General features: G+C 47.8%; 1 protein-coding gene across 2 annotated transcripts in view; it reads right to left on the reverse strand.

Moving 5' to 3' along the window:
• The window catches only part of myripb (myosin VIIA and Rab interacting protein b), a 99051-nt gene that overhangs the window by 12252 nt on the left and 68621 nt on the right, over window positions 1-18178 (reverse strand). For both annotated transcript variants that reach the window (XM_077012259.1, XM_077012260.1), the window contains exons 5-10: window positions 6641-6709; window positions 6052-6149; window positions 3226-3306; window positions 2897-3085; window positions 1943-2120; window positions 750-1402 (exon numbers count right to left, since the gene is read on the reverse strand). In XM_077012259.1, the coding sequence (XP_076868374.1) occupies window positions 750-1402; window positions 1943-2120; window positions 2897-3085; window positions 3226-3306; window positions 6052-6149; window positions 6641-6709 (1268 nt within the window). The remainder of the gene's footprint in view (window positions 1-749; window positions 1403-1942; window positions 2121-2896; window positions 3086-3225; window positions 3307-6051; window positions 6150-6640; window positions 6710-18178) is intronic.

Here is an 18178-nt window from a genome sequence, read left to right on the forward strand (position 1 = left end):
ACAACCCTTCCCACTAAACCACATTTGTTCAGTCTTTGTCTAATTGCATGTCATGCATTGTCATAAACTTGAACATTTAACATACTGAGGCCTGTAAAATATAGTTATTGCAGTTTTCTGCAGTTTCTTTGCAGGGTCATGTTTGCATGATTGTGCTGTGTTGTCCACTCCTGGGAAGACAGGGGACCGACGTGAATGTTTTCTACAACTTTCCATTGTAGAATGGTGAACTAGCCCTTCCCAAACTGGGTACCCATGACTGCTTCACCAGAAAGCTCTAAACCAGCAAACTCCCCAAACTTCTGCTTTTACCATGGGGATTAAATCAGCACCACGGCGATGAGATTAGCACCACGGCGATGAGATTAGGACCACGGCGATGAGATTAGGACCTGGCTGCTACCCTCTCAGCTCCTATAAAAGCAACCAGGGTGGGTTTCAGTTCTCACACACTGCTTCTGCATTCTGGCCTAGTTCTTGTAAAACAAATGATGACACAGTGTAATTTGTCATACGCTGTTGTTCATTGTAGCTACCTAATTTTAAGACCAGCTAAGGACCACATATTTTTTTTGTTATGTCCTGATACACAACGCCATGGAATTCAAAAGAAGGTGTATCTTTCTCACACATGATGGTATACGAGTATTATGTAGAACTGGATGCAGAATTGAACAATAGTACTGCGCATCACAGCAAATGTTGCGTTGATGCGATGTGAAAATGTTGAGGGCTGTGGTTTATCTCACCGCTGTTGCAGCGCTGTACAACGTGCTCCGTGTCCGGTTGCACTCAGCCAGTTCACGCTTGCTCCGCCTCCGTCGCCGACACCGCCTGATTTGTTCACTCTGCTCCTCCCCTTCGCTGCTATCCCCGCCCACGCGGGGGTTAAAGTTCACATCCAGGGTGTTGGACGTGACCGTGACAGCAGGCAGGTGTCTGGGTGGCAGATATGGTGCGTACAGCGGGTTGGGTTCGACCTGTTCCTTTCTGCCCCGGGGGTAGTTACGTGCGGGTTCGCACGCTCGGCCGGGGGGCTCTGCTGAGGCTTCCGAGTCCGAGTTGAGCGTCTCCGTGTTGGTGTATTGGCCCGAGGACGGTGACGTGACTGGCGGGCGGAGGCGGGCGCACGTCCAGTCTGGGTCACGTTGCGGGTCCGTGTAGTACGTCTCGTCGGAGAGGTGGCGTCGAAACCGCAGCAGTGCCACGCCCCAATCACCCTGCTCGCCCGCCTCCGAGTCGTCAGAGCCCATCCCGTCGTAGGCAGACACCACGCCGGACTCCTTCTCCAGGACACTGAACACCAGGCTCTTGCGTTTGGTCAGCAGGCCCGGCCGGGAATGCTGGGAGGTTTGCAGGGCCAACCAGTTACCGTCTGGTGACTGTAGCACTGACGAGGCACCTGTGAGAGTCACAAACCTCTGAGAGACACAAACCTCTGAGAGACACAAACCCACTCCACACTCAAAGACAGAAGACGAAAATCCTCACAATCAACAGAGGCATTTGACTTAATCCTTGAATTGTTGTTCTACTGCTCCTGACCTGGAGCGGAATATTGGACCGCTCCCAATATATCACTCCAAAAACCCCAGCAACTGCAACTCTGAGTGATGAAGGAGGCAGGACTCTGTCCTGGAGGCCTGAGCTCCTAGCAGGACATTAAGATGGGAGGCTAACGAGGCCATTCGCTTCATGTTGGTGTTCATGACGGTGCTCCTGTGTGTCCATAACACTGTGCCAGCACCATCCTTTTGGTAAAGGAAGATTTCTTGCACCACTGGGTGCATCTGGTCCTATAAATTTAGCCCTGTTTCTCCTGGTCATTCAATCACATTGCAGAATAATCACCAGAGCTAAAACCTGCACATTCAAGCATGTTGTATATGTCCACCTCTGATTATGATAGTGTGCGTCACTACGCGTCTGTGTGTGATCTTACTGGAGTTGTCCAGGCGGTCCACGCTTTTCCAGCCCGGCACGGAGGCACGGGATTCTCTCCGGAGGGAGGAGTAAAGTTGTGGCTCCTCCCCTGGCCCCACCCCTTCAGCTGTCTCCTCTGCCTCTTGGGCTTTTTCAGGAGACTCATCACTCATCGGGGAAAAGGCAGACTGGGCTCTCTGAACACACGCGTGCAATCAAGCACGAACACAATTAACACAGGAAAACTTTCAGTGCGCGCACACACATACACACACACACACACATCATGCGCATTCTAAAATTCCACATCCCCAACACTTGTCACTACAACATCCATTAAACTCAGAAAGAAAACATTAAAGACCTCCATGCCAGTATGGCTTACAACTGATTAACGGCTCCTAAAATGTTTCCCATTTATCACATCAGCACAGTTTCTAAACCTAAAGCCTCTTTTCTGAATTCTTTGTTGCTGCAATGAGATGTTTTTATCAGCTTATGGTTGCATAACTGCTCATTTAAGTTAGATCTTCTCCCCCATTGTTTGTGTTGCATCAATTGTGTTACAGTCTCCGAACATTTAAGGGACATTAACATTTTCTAATCTTATAAATTATATGTGAAAGCTGCATATTAAAAGCTTGACCACAAGAGGGCACCAGAAACACATTTTCCCTTAAGAAAGAGGACAGATTTAGAAGAGGTTATGGATAATTTACGTGATGTCAGTGTACGAGAATGACTGCATGGCGAGACATATAGACAGAGTAACAATGAGACAGGAAAAAAATATAAGGTAAGGTGTGGATTTCTGTGCCCATTGCGTTATAAATATACCATTTAAAAATATATACAATTTTGGAAAGCGTTGGTATGACTCACCTTCAGTGAGCTGGTCAATCAAAGTGTGTGGTGTGTGTGTGTGTGTGTGTGTGTGTGTTTGTGTGTATGCAAGCGTGTGTGTGCATCTTACCCACAGTGAGTAGGTGTTCTTGAGACAGGCCTGGGTGAGGTTGCCATGCTGTGAAGGTGTGTGTGCATCCTGTGTTAAGGTGTGTGTGGTTGATGTGGGGATAGCGGATGGCATTCCAGGGTTCTGAGCTTGGGACCAAACAAAGTCGTATTCCGCCTGCATCTCTGAACGCTTTCCCCTGTGAATGATCTGCAGACACAGGAAGAGAGGGAGAGATAGAAAGTGAAAAGTGAAAAAGACGGTGGCTATGGCGAGATGATGAGTACCTTGTAATACATCGCATCAATAAAATATGTTCAAGAGCCCAGAGGACAGAACCACACACTGACTTTTTGGACAATGGTGGTTGCCAGCTCCTCTACGAGCTCCTCCCTGTGATCACGGAGGTAGCGGGCCTCATTCTGTTTCTCCTGGAGAGACACGGAGATAGACACGAGAAGATGAACAGCAGACTGCATGTCTATTTAAACATGGAGAACGGGCGGGTGGTAGACGTGAAATGATGAAATGATGAAAGGGGAAATGTGTATGCAGTGCAGCACACGGATCAGGTGCACGAGTCTAACTGTCTCCACGTCCACCGTGTCTCAGTACCCTTGTGCATTTATTCCAGCCGTCTAGCTCTCGTTTCTGAAATGGTGTCCTCCCAACACCTGTGGACGCCTCTTAGCAGTTTTTTCCTGGTCATAGTGCGGAGGAAACGGATTATTCCAGAGGATTGAAGACGATCCCCTTTTTTAAACCAAAAGAGGATTGAAACACTTTGGCCTGCAAGTTGTCGCAATGCGGACGATACAATTTTCTTAGTGTGATTACGTATTTCAAAATTCATTCGTTAATTGATTCATCAGTGCAAAACGCAAGAATTTCAGGCTTTGCTGGTTTTTTGGAGCATAGCAGTATGATTTGCCATCAGACAGTAAAGAAAGAGGGTGGAGACCTACCTCTGGTTTTGCTAATGTATCTGGCTCAGTACCACATCAATCTCTCATGGAAGGTTCTTGGGTTCTTCCAGGTATTATGCAAAATTACTAGGCTGGTTAAAGCTTATTTTGAAGATATTCATTTTTTTCCCCACTGACAGTTTATTTGGTCACAACCACGGAAGTGCTGTATTACAGGAGAGGATTTTGAACGGGACCATAAGGAAGCTGCTTGGGTGCGGTGCTGTTCAGAAATGGGATGGTATAGGAGAGGATTACTGGAGCTACTGCTGACAGTTTTAAGCTGAGGAAGTTAAATGTGCTGAGGTGAGTCACAAAAGCAGAGAGAGTGGATACAGTTAGCAAAGAGCACATTAGAGCATAAGGATGTGGTCGGGCAAGACCTGGGTCAGGTGGATGACTCAGGTGGAGGACTTTTGGGGTCAGGTGGAGGGCTCAGGGGTCAGATGGAGGGCTCAGGGGTCAGGTGGAGAGCTTTTGGAGTCAGGTGGAGGGCTCAGGGGTCAGGTGGAAGGCTCAGGGGTCAGGTGGAGAGGTCAGGTCATATGTGGAAAATGTGGAAAGGCTACACAGCCAGAGAGAAGGTGAATGTCGGGTAACAACAGCTCTGCAGGGACAGTGGATTCACTGGGAATATCCAGAGACGCGATGAATCACCACGAGAGAGTTGTGCGCAGTGATTCTGATTCACGTTAAGCCTTATGACAACTTATGACACCCTTACCACTCCACACAACCTCACACAGTGGGCAAGATCCTAGCTGTAAAATATGTGCAGGGGTTGGAACACCGAAGATGATTTATTATATATATACACGGACGTAGTTTTGGGGGGGGACGGGGGGGACATGTCCCCCCCACTTTTTCAAAAGCCGGTTTTGGTCCCCCCCAGTTTTTACAGTTAAAACCAAATATTTAAGTAGCGACGAAGTCATGTCCCCCCCACTTTTTAACGGTTAAAAAAACAATATCCAAATAGCGACAAATCTAGCACTAGGATCATGCAGCTCCGAGCTCCCCCCCCCCCCGCTCAACAATTTTTGTTCACAGCGCTCAACAATTTTCATTCAACTTCAATTTGAATTTAATTTCAATTCAATTTCATATATATATATATATATATATATATATATATATTTTTTTTTTTTTTTTTTTTTTTTTTTTCTGATATTTCTCCTGCCTGTAAGGTAGTTTTGTTACAGGGCCAATATACATGGATATGTAATCAGATCCTGAGCTCATCAGCACATTTATTCAATAAGAAGGTTGACTCTCTGTCCAGTAGCGATACCAAACGATTGGGTTTGTGCGTGAGGAGCAGTTTATTGGAAAGGCTATAAATATTGATAAGATGGGTTAAAGGACGAGATTGGAAATTAGTAGCAGAGAGGAGGAGGAGAGCTGAGGAAGAGTTACTGGGTGGAGCTCAAAGGGCTAGTCAGTGGTTCTGAGTGAGGAGAACACGGGCCATATGGGCAGATGCATCATGAAGAGAAAACCCCTGAGGTGTTGTGTGTTCCAGACACAGTGAGTGCTGGGTGAGTGGGCGGATTGTTTGTCATGGTCATGTGTGGTGTGGTAGATTGAGATGGGGCCGGCAGTGTTGAGCACGCGCTAACGCTGAACACACGCTAACGCTGAACACGCGCTAACGCTGAGGCTGGCTACAAACCGGCTGCGTGGGGGTGCGGTAGGTGGAGTAACTCCGTGGTTGCTGTCGACGTAGTGTGTCGTAGACTGTATGGGTGTTGCGGCACTGAGTACAGTGTCAGTTAAGGACCAAAAAGGTGGATGCGGTCGAGTGAGCTCGGCGAGGGCGGGGCCGGGACGCCAGACCTCACCGCTGAGCTGTCCTGGGCTTCAATGAGAGCTGAATACTGACAGAGGGTCTACCTGATGACCCCTCTGACGCATTAAACTGGGCATGAGACAGCAGAGAGTAAAGAGGTGTTGTTCCATGTATGCAGAGATTATTTGAAGGGTGTATGCGTGGGTGGATGAACCGAGAGGGTGGATTAGTGGAAGGGCGTGTAGGTGTATCGACAGAGGGAGGAATGAGCAGAGGGTGGATGCATGTAATGACGAGTTGGATTAGTGGAAGGGTGTAAGTGTGGGTGGATGTATCGAGAGGGTGGATGAGTGTATTGGTGGGTGGATGACCATATGGATGAGTGGATGAATGTATAGGGTGGCTAAGGTGAAAGGTCGAACCAAGCTGTCCCTGTAGCTGTCTGCTTTACAGATGGCCTCCTCTATGGCTTCTTCAGCAACACGCAGGGCAACAGTGAGAGTGTCTGCCATGCTGTGACCTTCACACACACACACACACACACACACACACACACACACACACACACACACACACACACACACACACACACACACACACACACACACACACACACACACACAAATAAAATAAATTCTGTACGTGAAAGATAAACAACCTGATTGTGACATTTTTTAACCGTTATACCCTACAGGAGCTTCTTGTTGTGGCTTGTGTCTTTTCTTCACTCATTTGCCCTCTGGGAGTTGAGGTGTGTGTGTGTGTGTGTGCATACAGATTTTTGCTTTGATTGTTCAACATTTCTTTCTTTAACAGTAGTGATCACAAGTGTTCACATCATTATATTGAATCAGCAAACACGCATGTCAAGAGCTCTTAATGTCCAGGATTACACAATGGAGGCACAATGCACACATCACTACCTAGTGAAAAACCGAACATGCACAGAGGGTTGCCCCCCCCCCCCCCCCCCCCCAAACACACACAGTGCTGGTGGACCCCAGCGCTCACCTTCACTCTGCCTGTAGAGGGCGCAGTCACTGCCGTCATTCTCATTACTGCCCTCAGGAACACTGCCCTCTGCAGGGAGAGAGAGAGAGAGAGAGAGAGAGAGAGAGAGAGAGAGAGAGAGAGAGAGAGAGAGAGAGAGAGAGAGAGAGTAAACATAAGCTTCTTCCATAAGCCAACAGGTGGAGGAGTGCCATGTTCCTCCACCCTCGTCCCAGTGCACAGGGGAGATGATGCACGTATTTCTCCATACGGATGAAGTCCTCTTCTTCTCCTTCTCTTCTTCTTCTCCTCTGTTCCTCGGCCGTGCCGTCATGCACCCTCACTGCACAGCTGATGCAGCTACTGAAAGGTTTTCATTACCCTGAGTGTTCTCACGGACACTCTTGAGGAGTGTATCCGGTTTGGCAGCTTAAACACAAGTGGGCACGTCTGCGCACACACACATGCACAACAAGTAACACATTCAGTGGCATGTAAGTTATGTATAAATCCTGAATGGTGTGTGTGCATATTGTAGCTGGAAGACTGAGACAGATAGTGGGACAAACAAACAAACAGATTTTACTGACATTTGAACACTTGGCACAAAATGCAAAAGAGACGTGTGGGAAAGCGGATTCTGGCTCTACATCCAGAGCAGTGCTTCTGAGATGTGCTATACGCACACACACACACACACACACACACACACACACACACACACACACACACACACACACACACACACACACACACACACGAGTGAGATGGTAGAAGCACAGAGAATGTGGTTACAATCAGAGTGAACACTGAAATGATGGCACTGTCCTTCGTTACGGGCAGCGTGCCACTTAAACGTGAGACGCGGGGGAAAAGGTCGGGGTGTGATCCGAGCAGCCAGGCGTGACCGCGCGTTCACCTCAGCCTCCACGCGTCCCGGAGGGGCACTCGTGCAAGGTCACCATGGCAACGGAGCACAGCCCGAAACCGCCACGACTCCAGCCAGTAGGTGTTGTGCTTGGTGCCGCAAGACGGTGCTCAGACGTCTAGACAGAAGACGACTTGTGTTTTCAAAACGGACTCTGGACGCTGTGGACGGTGCAGAAACAGGCCCGTTTATGGGACGCTGCCTGTGTTCAAACTCCAGATATTGCTGCTACAGGACAGAGGACGGCAGTCCACAGGAAGTGGTACAGACCATAGGCAGACCCTTTCCTCCACTGTCCAATGGCAGGAGGGGGTACAGCCTGGGCCTCCCCAGACAGGAAGTGCAGGGCCATTATGGAGTCAGTATTCTCCTTCCCTCATTTCTGTCATATGGTATGAAATAAAATCTCAACATGGTACAATTCCACCTCCTTAATTATTGCAGTCTTATTTTTGCCATGTGAAAGAGAGAAATGGACTTGATTTGAAGGAGAAAGTGAGGTTTAGAAGGCAGAAATCTCTAAATACCCCAAATCACTTAAGCCAACAGTAGTTCTGGTCCGTTATAAACCTTGTTTTTCCTCCTATTGAGCAGGAGCTTATCCCACATCGTCGTACAGGTGTTGATGCCCTTATATGGCTGTACTGGAGGCCGGCCCGCTCCACAGCAGAGTCCTGCGTTATAGCAGGACCCGTCAGGACCGACATGAGCACCAACAGCTGCTGGAAGCCGCCCTCCGCTCCCTAAAACCAGTCAATCACCACCAGCGGCATGCTGGGAAGTGGCACTGAGATGAGGGATGAGAGGTTAATCGAAGCTCAAGTTGGACACGCCCACTTTACAGTGATTCTTATGCTCGGGCGCGTCACTCTGACTGTTGCTCCAACAACCAGCCCTGAGAAACTGTCAGCTGCATTGCACAGAGAATTTAGATGAAGTAGGGAAAGGCAGCATGGAAGTCCCACACACACACACACACACACACACACACACACATACACACAAACACACACACACACACACACACTCACACACACACACACACACACACACACACGCCCACACACGCCCACACACACACGCTCACACACGCTCACACACGCTCACACAAGCTCACATGCCCACACACACACTCACACGCCCACACACACACTCACACGCCCACACACACACTCACACGCCCACACACACACTCACACGCCCACACACACACACACACGCTCACACGCCCACACACTCACACGCCCACACAGAGACATGCTGTTTGATGTGTCTCGGACCGTCGTGCACATACACACGAATGCACACACACATTCGTGTGTATGTGCATCACAGTGTATGTGCATTTCTGTGATGAATCAGAAATGACGTTGGAGCCTGAAGTCACAGACCAGTGGATGACCTGGATGTGACACAAGCACCTGAGAACTTCCTGCTTAAAGACGTCAGACCCACACTGCACTTAAAGGGATGTCTTCCTTTAACACTGCATTGTGGCGTCCTCTCTCACACCCACACATTCATGCAAATGAGTGCTATTAACAATTTATTATGATGTAATTACACATTTCCTCCAATGATTGCATATAACTCAACATATATGAGACAGGAATTCTGAGGAAATAGGAGATTTTACATGATGTGGTGTCTTGGTGTATAATGTATGGCCACTGGTTTGAGTAATACTGTACGAGGTGATGTGGAGGAAAGGTTGTGAACAGCTTTGGGTTACAGCTGCCCTTTCAATCAGATGTGAGTCTCAAGCATGCATTTACACACCTTTATTCACACACACACACACACACACACACACACACACACACACACACACACACACACACACACACACACACACACACACACACACACACTCTTCTTGCTCTCAGCTTTAACACTGTTTCCAGAGCATGCATGATAATCCGAAATTTCCCTTCAGAGAACGCGATGGCTGATATGACCTTCCACTGTTTACTCATTTAAAACCTCAAGCATCTGAAAATTCAAGATTAGCACTTCTAATCCAACAAAGGCATCCGTTAGAGATTTAGTGGGATAGAGTGTCCTTATTTCAACAGCTCTAATAACACAGCACTAAAACCTGCCACTGGCAGACGATTGGGAGTTTTGCAGTAGTTTTGCTACCATGTGCAACACTATCAACAACTATAAAGTCATAAGGTTTCATTCTATTACTGCCATTCACAACCAACCACCTTACACACACGCACACACACACACACACACTCACACACTCACACACTCGCACACTCGCACACTCGCAATCCTGGCAAGGTGGCTCACTGACTTCATCTGTATAATCTGTACTGCTCATCTCAAATGAAGGCTTACATCGGATACTCGGAGTGAGAGAGATAAACAGGAATTCTTCATTAAGTATGTAAACAGTGTAATGTGGAATCACCACATACACACACACACACACACACACACACACACACACACACACACACACACACACACACACACACACACACACACCACATGCCCATTAAGTTCACTGACAGTTGGCATGAATCACTCAGGCTATGTATATTTGCAGGGGCTTAACAATAGTAACATACTGCACTGAATATTCACACATACTGTGTGTTTTGTGATTCCACTGGACCAAGAAGCAAAGTGACATTAACGCAATGGTAGCAGTAAACCCAGCACAGAGTTCATGTCCTGTATTTCATGACTGTAACAGATGGGCTTTTATGTCTGCTGAGAATAATGAGAGGATGGTTATGCAGTTGTAACTCCAGCACATTGAAGGAACTGTACTTCTGTTTGCTTAATTATACACACTTCCTCAATCTATTGGAGAATACAGAATTAAATTATAAATGATAGCTACTTATATAATAATCATTTTATTTGATGTGTGTGTGCATGTTGCGTGTGTGTGTGTGTGTGTGTGTGTGTGTGTGTGTGTGTGGGAGGGTAATTTTTCAAAAAGACATGTAGTAGATGTGTAGGTATGAATTATTAATAGATTATAATCTATTGATTAGATTGTTATTGTACATTGGTTGCGGGGTGGGGGTGGAGTTATTGTTCTTGATTGTTGCGGAGTTGAATTCAGTGGCGAGTTTGAGGACGTTAGTGGATGTTAACCAGATGGTACTGAATCAACGGGACTTGTTCTTCCTTGAACAAAGCTAGATGTTTCTCCAGTTTGTAATGTTAATTGTCCTCCTCGATCTCTAGTTCATCAGGAGATTTTGTCCATTGTCAGTGCCGTGAGAAGATTCTGTTGAACTTACAAATGACGTATGTCCTAATAGAGTGATGTGGAGTGTGGGAGGGCCACTTCATTTGAAATGTATTTTGAAAGATATTAAATGAGTCTTACCCTTGTCTATCCATTTATGAAAATCTGGGACTTTTTTGGTAAATGTGAAGTCAAGGTTATGCAATATGGAAGTATATTTAGTCTTAGGCCTGTGTTGAAAAAAATAGATTTTCCGATTCAGAATCGATTCGCATATGATGATCTGATTATCAATTCGTACGTCCAAAGATCGATTTTTTAGTGAACTTTTACCCCCGCCTCGTCACTGAATTCACGCAGGCGTGCTCGGTCTAACTAACTGTAAAACGACTTGGCGTCGGACAGTGCCGGTAACGACGATAGTCAAATCGGAAATCTAAAAACAGAAGGACAGTTCATCCAGTGTCAGTGACTATTTACAGTTAGTCCGTGTCACTGACCGTTTACCCAGTGTTTTTACAGTTTAAAAAAAGTTTTAAATGTTCTTGTAACGTTGGGCGCAAGGCGATGGACGAGACAGAATCCTTTGCACTTTCCAAATCGTTATGTTTATTACATTTACCGAAGCGCAGACAGCGCACATAAAACACGTTTACATAGAACATGTGTGACTCAAACAATGATGAGCACAGGACGCTGCGCGAGCGCAAATTAAATAGACACACCACATCAACCCCACGTGATTACGAGACGAGCCACAGGTGAGGACTATCACAAGACGCACCCGCACCCACGGAGATACACCGACGTAGACGATTAGACGCAGACGACGTTGACGCGCCCAAAACGGAGGGGTCGGGGACCGTAACGTGAGAGTTCTGTTCTTATATTCTCACTTTAAGAAAAATACACGTTTAAATTTTATACTTTCAGTTTATTAAGTGTGAGCACTTTTAAAATAAAAATGCATTTGGTAGCAACAGCTTATGGGTGAATTCTTAATTATTTCAATCATAATAATAATGCACTGGTTAATGTCCCAGTAGGAGCCCACTGTTGCAGATATAGACATCTCAAAGATGTCCTCTGTTTATTGTCCTGGATTACCTTTCTTGAAGGTAAGATTTATGATGACCCTTTTCACCAGTCTTCCAGCCATCAGTAACTATTTGCTGATTAATATCGATATAATAATAGTTTTAACATGTTGCTTCTGTACACAGTCGGGAAACAGCTCAAATACATTTTTAATAACACTAAACCCCGAATTGGATCGAATCGGATCGAATCGATTAAATCGGATTAAATCGAAAAAAATCGATTCTTAATCTTCAGAATCGGAATCGGATCGATTCTTGGAATTTGAATCAATACCCAGCCCTATTTAGTCTCTGTACTATTAAGACATTAGTGATTGTGTGTCATTTCTACCAAGTTGTCAGAGTGCAGGCTATCACTGGATATGTGAAATAACGGTGGTGTTTGAGTATCAGACTGATAAACAGCAGGTATGAGATGTGGATTTTACTGGTTAGGATTTGCTCTGTTTCTCTCAGAGGTTCCTCAGACTGACAGGACGTTTGTCCATTTGAAAGTGTACTGTAGTTTATTTGTAAATAAATGTTGAAAATAAAGAATAATAGAAGGTTCATGCAATGTTGGAGGTCACCAGTTATAATTCTGAATAGTGGCTATTCAAATGTAATTTGTGCTAAGAACTTAAGTGGAAAAGTTGCAGTCTTGTTGTGAGAACATTATGAACCCATTGCAGTCTTATTATGTTTGTGCAAATGTTTTTGTTGTTGTTTTTGTTCTGTTAGCTTTCTGTTTCACTTTTGTTGTTCTATTCAAAGTGTTCATATCCAAGTTGTATCATGAATTGTGTTTTATTTATAAGCTCACTGAGTTTAATTTGTGTTTACTTCATTCATTCTGAGTTTCAACTGTGGGGTTGTTCTTTTTCTCCAATTCTTTATTATCTGTCTTAAATTACAATTAACCTCTGTGTCTTTCTTTTTCTTAGGAGAACAGCAGGTTCATGTAGTAATGTAGCTAAGGTTTCGGAAGAATCATTTATTTCTAGGAAAGATGCCCACTCTGTTTTGAAATGGTTTTCAAATGTCCTTCCATAGAGATGTGTTGAAATGGTATCTGAAGCTTGGTTCAGGTGTACGATTTTAATTCTGTGCAAGCAAAATGGAGTGTGGTCACTGATATTGATTTTGATTATGTTTTAATTGCTGGGGATTTTAATATTCACATGGATATATCCACAAATCCAATCACTTCAGAATTCATGAGGATGCTTAACTCTTTTGATCTCATACAGCATGTATCAGGCCCAACTCATAAGCATGGCCACATTTGAGATTTGATCATTTCTAAATGTATAGAGGTTAATAATACTGAAATTACTGATGTTGCAATCTCTGACCATTTTGGTGTATTTTTCAATATGTCATTATCTACTAGAACACTCAGTGAAAAGCGCACAATAACCAAGCGTTATCTCAGTGCTGGCAGTGCCGTGGCCTTCACAGACATGATACAGTCCCTCCCTCCCCTCTCAGAAAATGGGAATGAGCTAGTTGAAACTTTCGCACACAGAGTTAGGAACTGTATTGATGCTGTGGCACCAAAGGTAAGTAAAATAATCTCTGGTAAAATTAAGATGCCCTGGAGAAACACTCCATCTATTGTAAAATTTAGGCAAGATTGTAGGCAGGCTGAGAGACGTTGGCGAAAGTCAAAATTGCAAGTACATTTTGATATTTATAAAACAACATTGCAAAATTACAACAGTGAAGTGAAATCAGCAAGGAAAAACTATTTCTCTACCTTAATCAATTCATCCAATAATAACTCAGCTGTCTTGTTCAGAAGCATAGATCAGCTAGTAACCCCACCTCCTGTGGCTTCCCTGAGACTGTTTCAGTTGAAAAATGTGAGGAGTTTGCTATATTTTTTAGGGACAAGATTACTAGTATAAGGCAGAACATAACAACAAGCACTAATAGACCATTAACCCTTACATCAGTTACTCAGCCTAACTTTAATATGTCTTATTTCCAAGAAGTTGACATGGTAACACTACTTGATGTGATCTCATCACTAAAATCCTCTACTTGTGAACTGGACCCTTTACCAACATGCTTTTTCAAGCAGGTTCTGAGCTCATTAGCAAATGAAGTTCTAACGATTGTTAATCAGTCTCTGCAATTGGGTGAATTCCCTAAAATTCTTATGTCACGTCCAGCCCCTCCCTCCTCCCTGGTCCCGCCTAGCTCCCCGCTCCCATTCGTTCCTCCCTCTGTCTGTCACGCCCCCCTCGTTAGTGCCCACACACCTGAGTCTCGTTTCACAGTCTTGTCTCTGTGTATAAAGAACCCCGAGTGTTTCATTCCCTTGTCGGTCATTCCCTGTACGTGAGTCCCTCGCTGTTCCTCTGTTTTGCCTTTGGTCCGTTCATGCTATTGTCCTTGTGTATAAGTCCCTCGTTTTTCCTTTTGCCCTGCTTCATAGTCTGGTTATGTTATAGTTCTTGTTCTCCCTCTCTGCTTCGTTCTTAGCCTTCGTTTGTTTTGTTTCCCATGTTCAGCGCGTATGTTTTCCTTGTGCATACCCCTAGTCTTCTGTAATCTTTTGTACTTCCGTGTCTCATTGTTTGCTTAGTTTAAGTTTACGGTTGTGTTATCCCTGTATCATATGTTCTTCCCCTCCGTATGCTTACATAGTTCTCAGGTTGTTATGGTCTATACATTCACGTTTCCCTGTTGGTTAGCTTACCTGTTTAGTTGGTGTCCTCTCCCTATTGTTTAGTATTGTCCCTCTGCCCTCTGTGTTATATTTGTGTTTGTTACTTTCCTATTAAACCCCCCTGAATATTGCACTTGCGTCACTCCTGCTACCTCCTGCCCCCGTGAAACGTTACAGAATGACCGACCTTAAAAATATGACGCAGCAAGAACCATGTACTTCCCGCATTCCCGTAGTTCCCGGAGAAAGTGATTATTTTTTATCCAGTCTAGATAACCTGCAGGGCTTACTGGTCAAGGACTCGAAGGGAAAATACATTGCCCTACCATCGCTGGCCCCCTGCCCTGTGGAGTACGATGGGGAGACCATGCCTGCTGACTCCTTTGTCATGCAATGTACACTTTACATCCGAATGTTAACTTGCCCTCCGCCACCTGAGGATATACTGGTTTTATTTATGCGTTCTCTCCTAAGAGCCAAGGCCCTCGAGTGGGCGAACTTAATATTATCTCAGCGCATGACTGAAGCCTTAACTGTTGAGGGTTTTTTTAAGTATATGCGCGCCAGGTTCGCTGGAGTCACTATACGGCCCTCCTCCCATCAGATTGGGGGACAAGCGGCGGGGGCATTCCCCAAAGGACTTTTTGCGGGTGGTTGTGCCCAAACCCGCGGTCCCCAACAGGCCTACTCCATCAGCCGTGTGGGAGGAATCGGGGACCGCAAGGACGGCGCCTGCCCTACGTCCCTGGGCTCCGAGGATACCACACCGGTGCTCCCGACCCCAGATGACGTCGGCACGGTGGCCCCGCCCTCCGGTGACGTCGGCGCAACGGCCTCCCTGCCTGGTGACGTTGGTCCAGCTGCTCCGTCCCTCAACGACGACGTCGGCCCAGCTGCTCTGACCCCTGACGACGACGCGGTCCCTACGTCTCCGGCTCCTGCAGGCAGCACCGGCCCTGCATTCCTGCCTGTTCCAAGTGAGACCTGCCTGGTGTCGCCTGCTCCCGATGACGTCAGTGCGACGGCACCGCCCCCCGATGACGTCAGTGCGACGGCACCGCCCCCCGATGACGTCAGTGCGGCGGCACCGCTCTCTGATGACTGTACTCCGGCGGCACCTCCGGTCCCTGCGGCCCGACGGCCGGTCCCTGCGGCCCGCCGCCTGGCCTCCCTGGTCCCTGACGGCGGCGACGCCTGCCCGGCAAGCCCGGTCCCTGACTGCGGCGACGCCTGCCCGGCATCCCCGCCTGCTCCAGACGGCGACAACGCCTCTGCTGCCTCAGCCCCCGATGACGTCTGCACGGCGGTCGCGCCCCACGATGACGTCTGCACGGCGGTCGCGCCCCACGATGACGTCTGCACGACGGCCGCGCCCCACGATGAAGTCTACACGGCAGCCGCGCCCCACAATGACGTCTACACGGCGGCCGTACCCCCCAATGTCGTCCGCACAGCTGCCTCAGGCCCAGTTGACACCCCTGTCCCCGCGACCCTGGAGAGGTCGCCCGCGCCGGCTGCTGTCCCCGCGACCCTGGAGAGGTCGCCCGCGCCGGCTGCTGTCCCCGCGACCCTGGAGGGGTTGTCCACGTCAGTTCCTGTTCCCGCTGCCCGTCGGCAGTCCACGCCAGTTCCTGTCCCCACGACCCTGGAGAGGTCGCCCGCGCCGGCTGCGGCTCCCGCTGCCCGCCTGCGGACCCCGCCTGTTCCCGCTGCCCGCCTGCGGACCCCGCCTGTTCCCGCTGCCCGCCAGCGGACCCCGCCTGTTCCCGCTGCCCGTCAGCGGACTCCGCCTGTTCCCGCTGCCGACCAACAGGCCTGGTCGCTCCCTGCGACCCGTCACCTGGCCTCCCAGTTCCCTGCGGCCCCTCCTCCGGCCTCCCCGGTCTCCGCTGTCCTTCAGCCGGACCAGCCGGCACCCCTGGACCCTTCCCCGGCTCCCGTGGACACTCCACCGGCTCAGCCAATTCCCCAGGACGCTTCTCAGCATACGCCAGCCCCTACAGAGACTACTTTGCCCGCCTGTGGGCCTGGGACTAATTCTATGCCTTTCTGTGTACATACTCGCCCCTTGGTTGATCCTGTTTTGCACACACCTGTGTTCCCCTTTTTGCCCTGTCTCCTTCCTGGTTTCCTGTTGGTCCCCGTTCCTGTGTGCGTGTCTGTCCGCGTCCGCGTGCCCGTCCCTGTGTCCGTCCTTGGTGGTGTCCTCCATGTCCCTGTCCCTGTCTCTGTTCCCCAGATCATCACCCACTTTGTTCCCGTCCCCATCTCCGTCGTCCTCCGCCTGTTTGCCTCCGCGCCTCAGTCCTCCCTGGTGTCCAGTCCTGTGCCCTTGACCCCGTCTTGTCCAGCCCCCTTGGTCTCGCCCCCTGTGTCGACCCCCTGTCCTGTCTCGTCTGGCCCCGTTCCCATGTCGCCACCCGTTCCTTGTCCTGGTCCTCCCATGCGTCCGGTGTCCCGGCCGTTGTGTCCGTCCTACCCCGTGTCTGTTGTCCCTGCCCCGGCCTCGCCCTCTCGTTTCCCTCTGTGTCGTGGTGTCTCTGTCCCCAGCGTCTGTCCGGCCCTCCCTGGTTGGCGTGCCCCGGAGTTGCACGCCTTGAGGGGGGGTTATGTCACGTCCAGCCCCTCCCTCCTCCCTGGTCCCGCCTAGCTCCCCGCTCCCATTCGTTCCTCCCTCTGTCTGTCACGCCCCCCTCGTTAGTGCCCACACACCTGAGTCTCGTTTCACCGTCTTGTCTCTGTGTATAAAGAACCCCGAGTGTTTCATTCCCTTGTCGGTCATTCCCTGTACGTGAGTCCCTCGCTGTTCCTCTGTTTTGCCTTTGGTCCGTTCATGCTATTGTCCTTGTGTATAAGTCCCTCGTTTTTCCTTTTGCCCTGCTTCATAGTCTGGTTATGTTATAGTTCTTGTTCTCCCTCTCTGCTTCGTTCTTAGCCTTCGTTTGTTTTGTTTCCCATGTTCAGCGCGTATGTTTTCCTTGTGCATACCCCTAGTCTTCTGTAATCTTTTGTACTTCCGTGTCTCATTGTTTGCTTAGTTTAAGTTTACGGTTGTGTTATCCCTGTATCATATGTTCTTCCCCTCCGTATGCTTACATAGTTCTCAGGTTGTTATGGTCTATACATTCACGTTTCCCTGTTGGTTAGCTTACCTGTTTAGTTGGTGTCCTCTCCCTATTGTTTAGTATTGTCCCTCTGCCCTCTGTGTTATATTTGTGTTTGTTACTTTCCTATTAAACCCCCCTGAATATTGCACTTGCGTCACTCCTGCTATCTCCTGCCCCCGTGAAACGTTACATCTTAAAACTGCAATGGTTAAACCACTATTAAAGAACAGAAATCTTGATCCCACAATTCTTAATAATTATCGACCTATATCTAACCTTTCCTTTCTTAGCAAAATAATTGAAAAAGTAGCGTCAATCCAGTTGAATGACTATGTCAAAGTAAATCAAATAAATGACACTTTTCAATCTGGTTTCAGAGCTCTCCACAGCACTGAAACAGCCCTAGTTAAGGTAGTAAATGACTTGAGATTGAATAAGGATGCAGGCAAACTCTCAGTCCTTTTTCTGCTAGATTTAAGCGCCGCTTTTGACACCGTTGATCATGAAATACTTCTTGATCGACTACAGAGCTGGGTAGGCCTTAGTGGCTT

Source organism: Brachyhypopomus gauderio, chromosome 7 (genome assembly GCF_052324685.1).
Source record: "Brachyhypopomus gauderio isolate BG-103 chromosome 7, BGAUD_0.2, whole genome shotgun sequence".
NCBI lineage: Eukaryota > Metazoa > Chordata > Actinopteri > Gymnotiformes > Hypopomidae > Brachyhypopomus > Brachyhypopomus gauderio.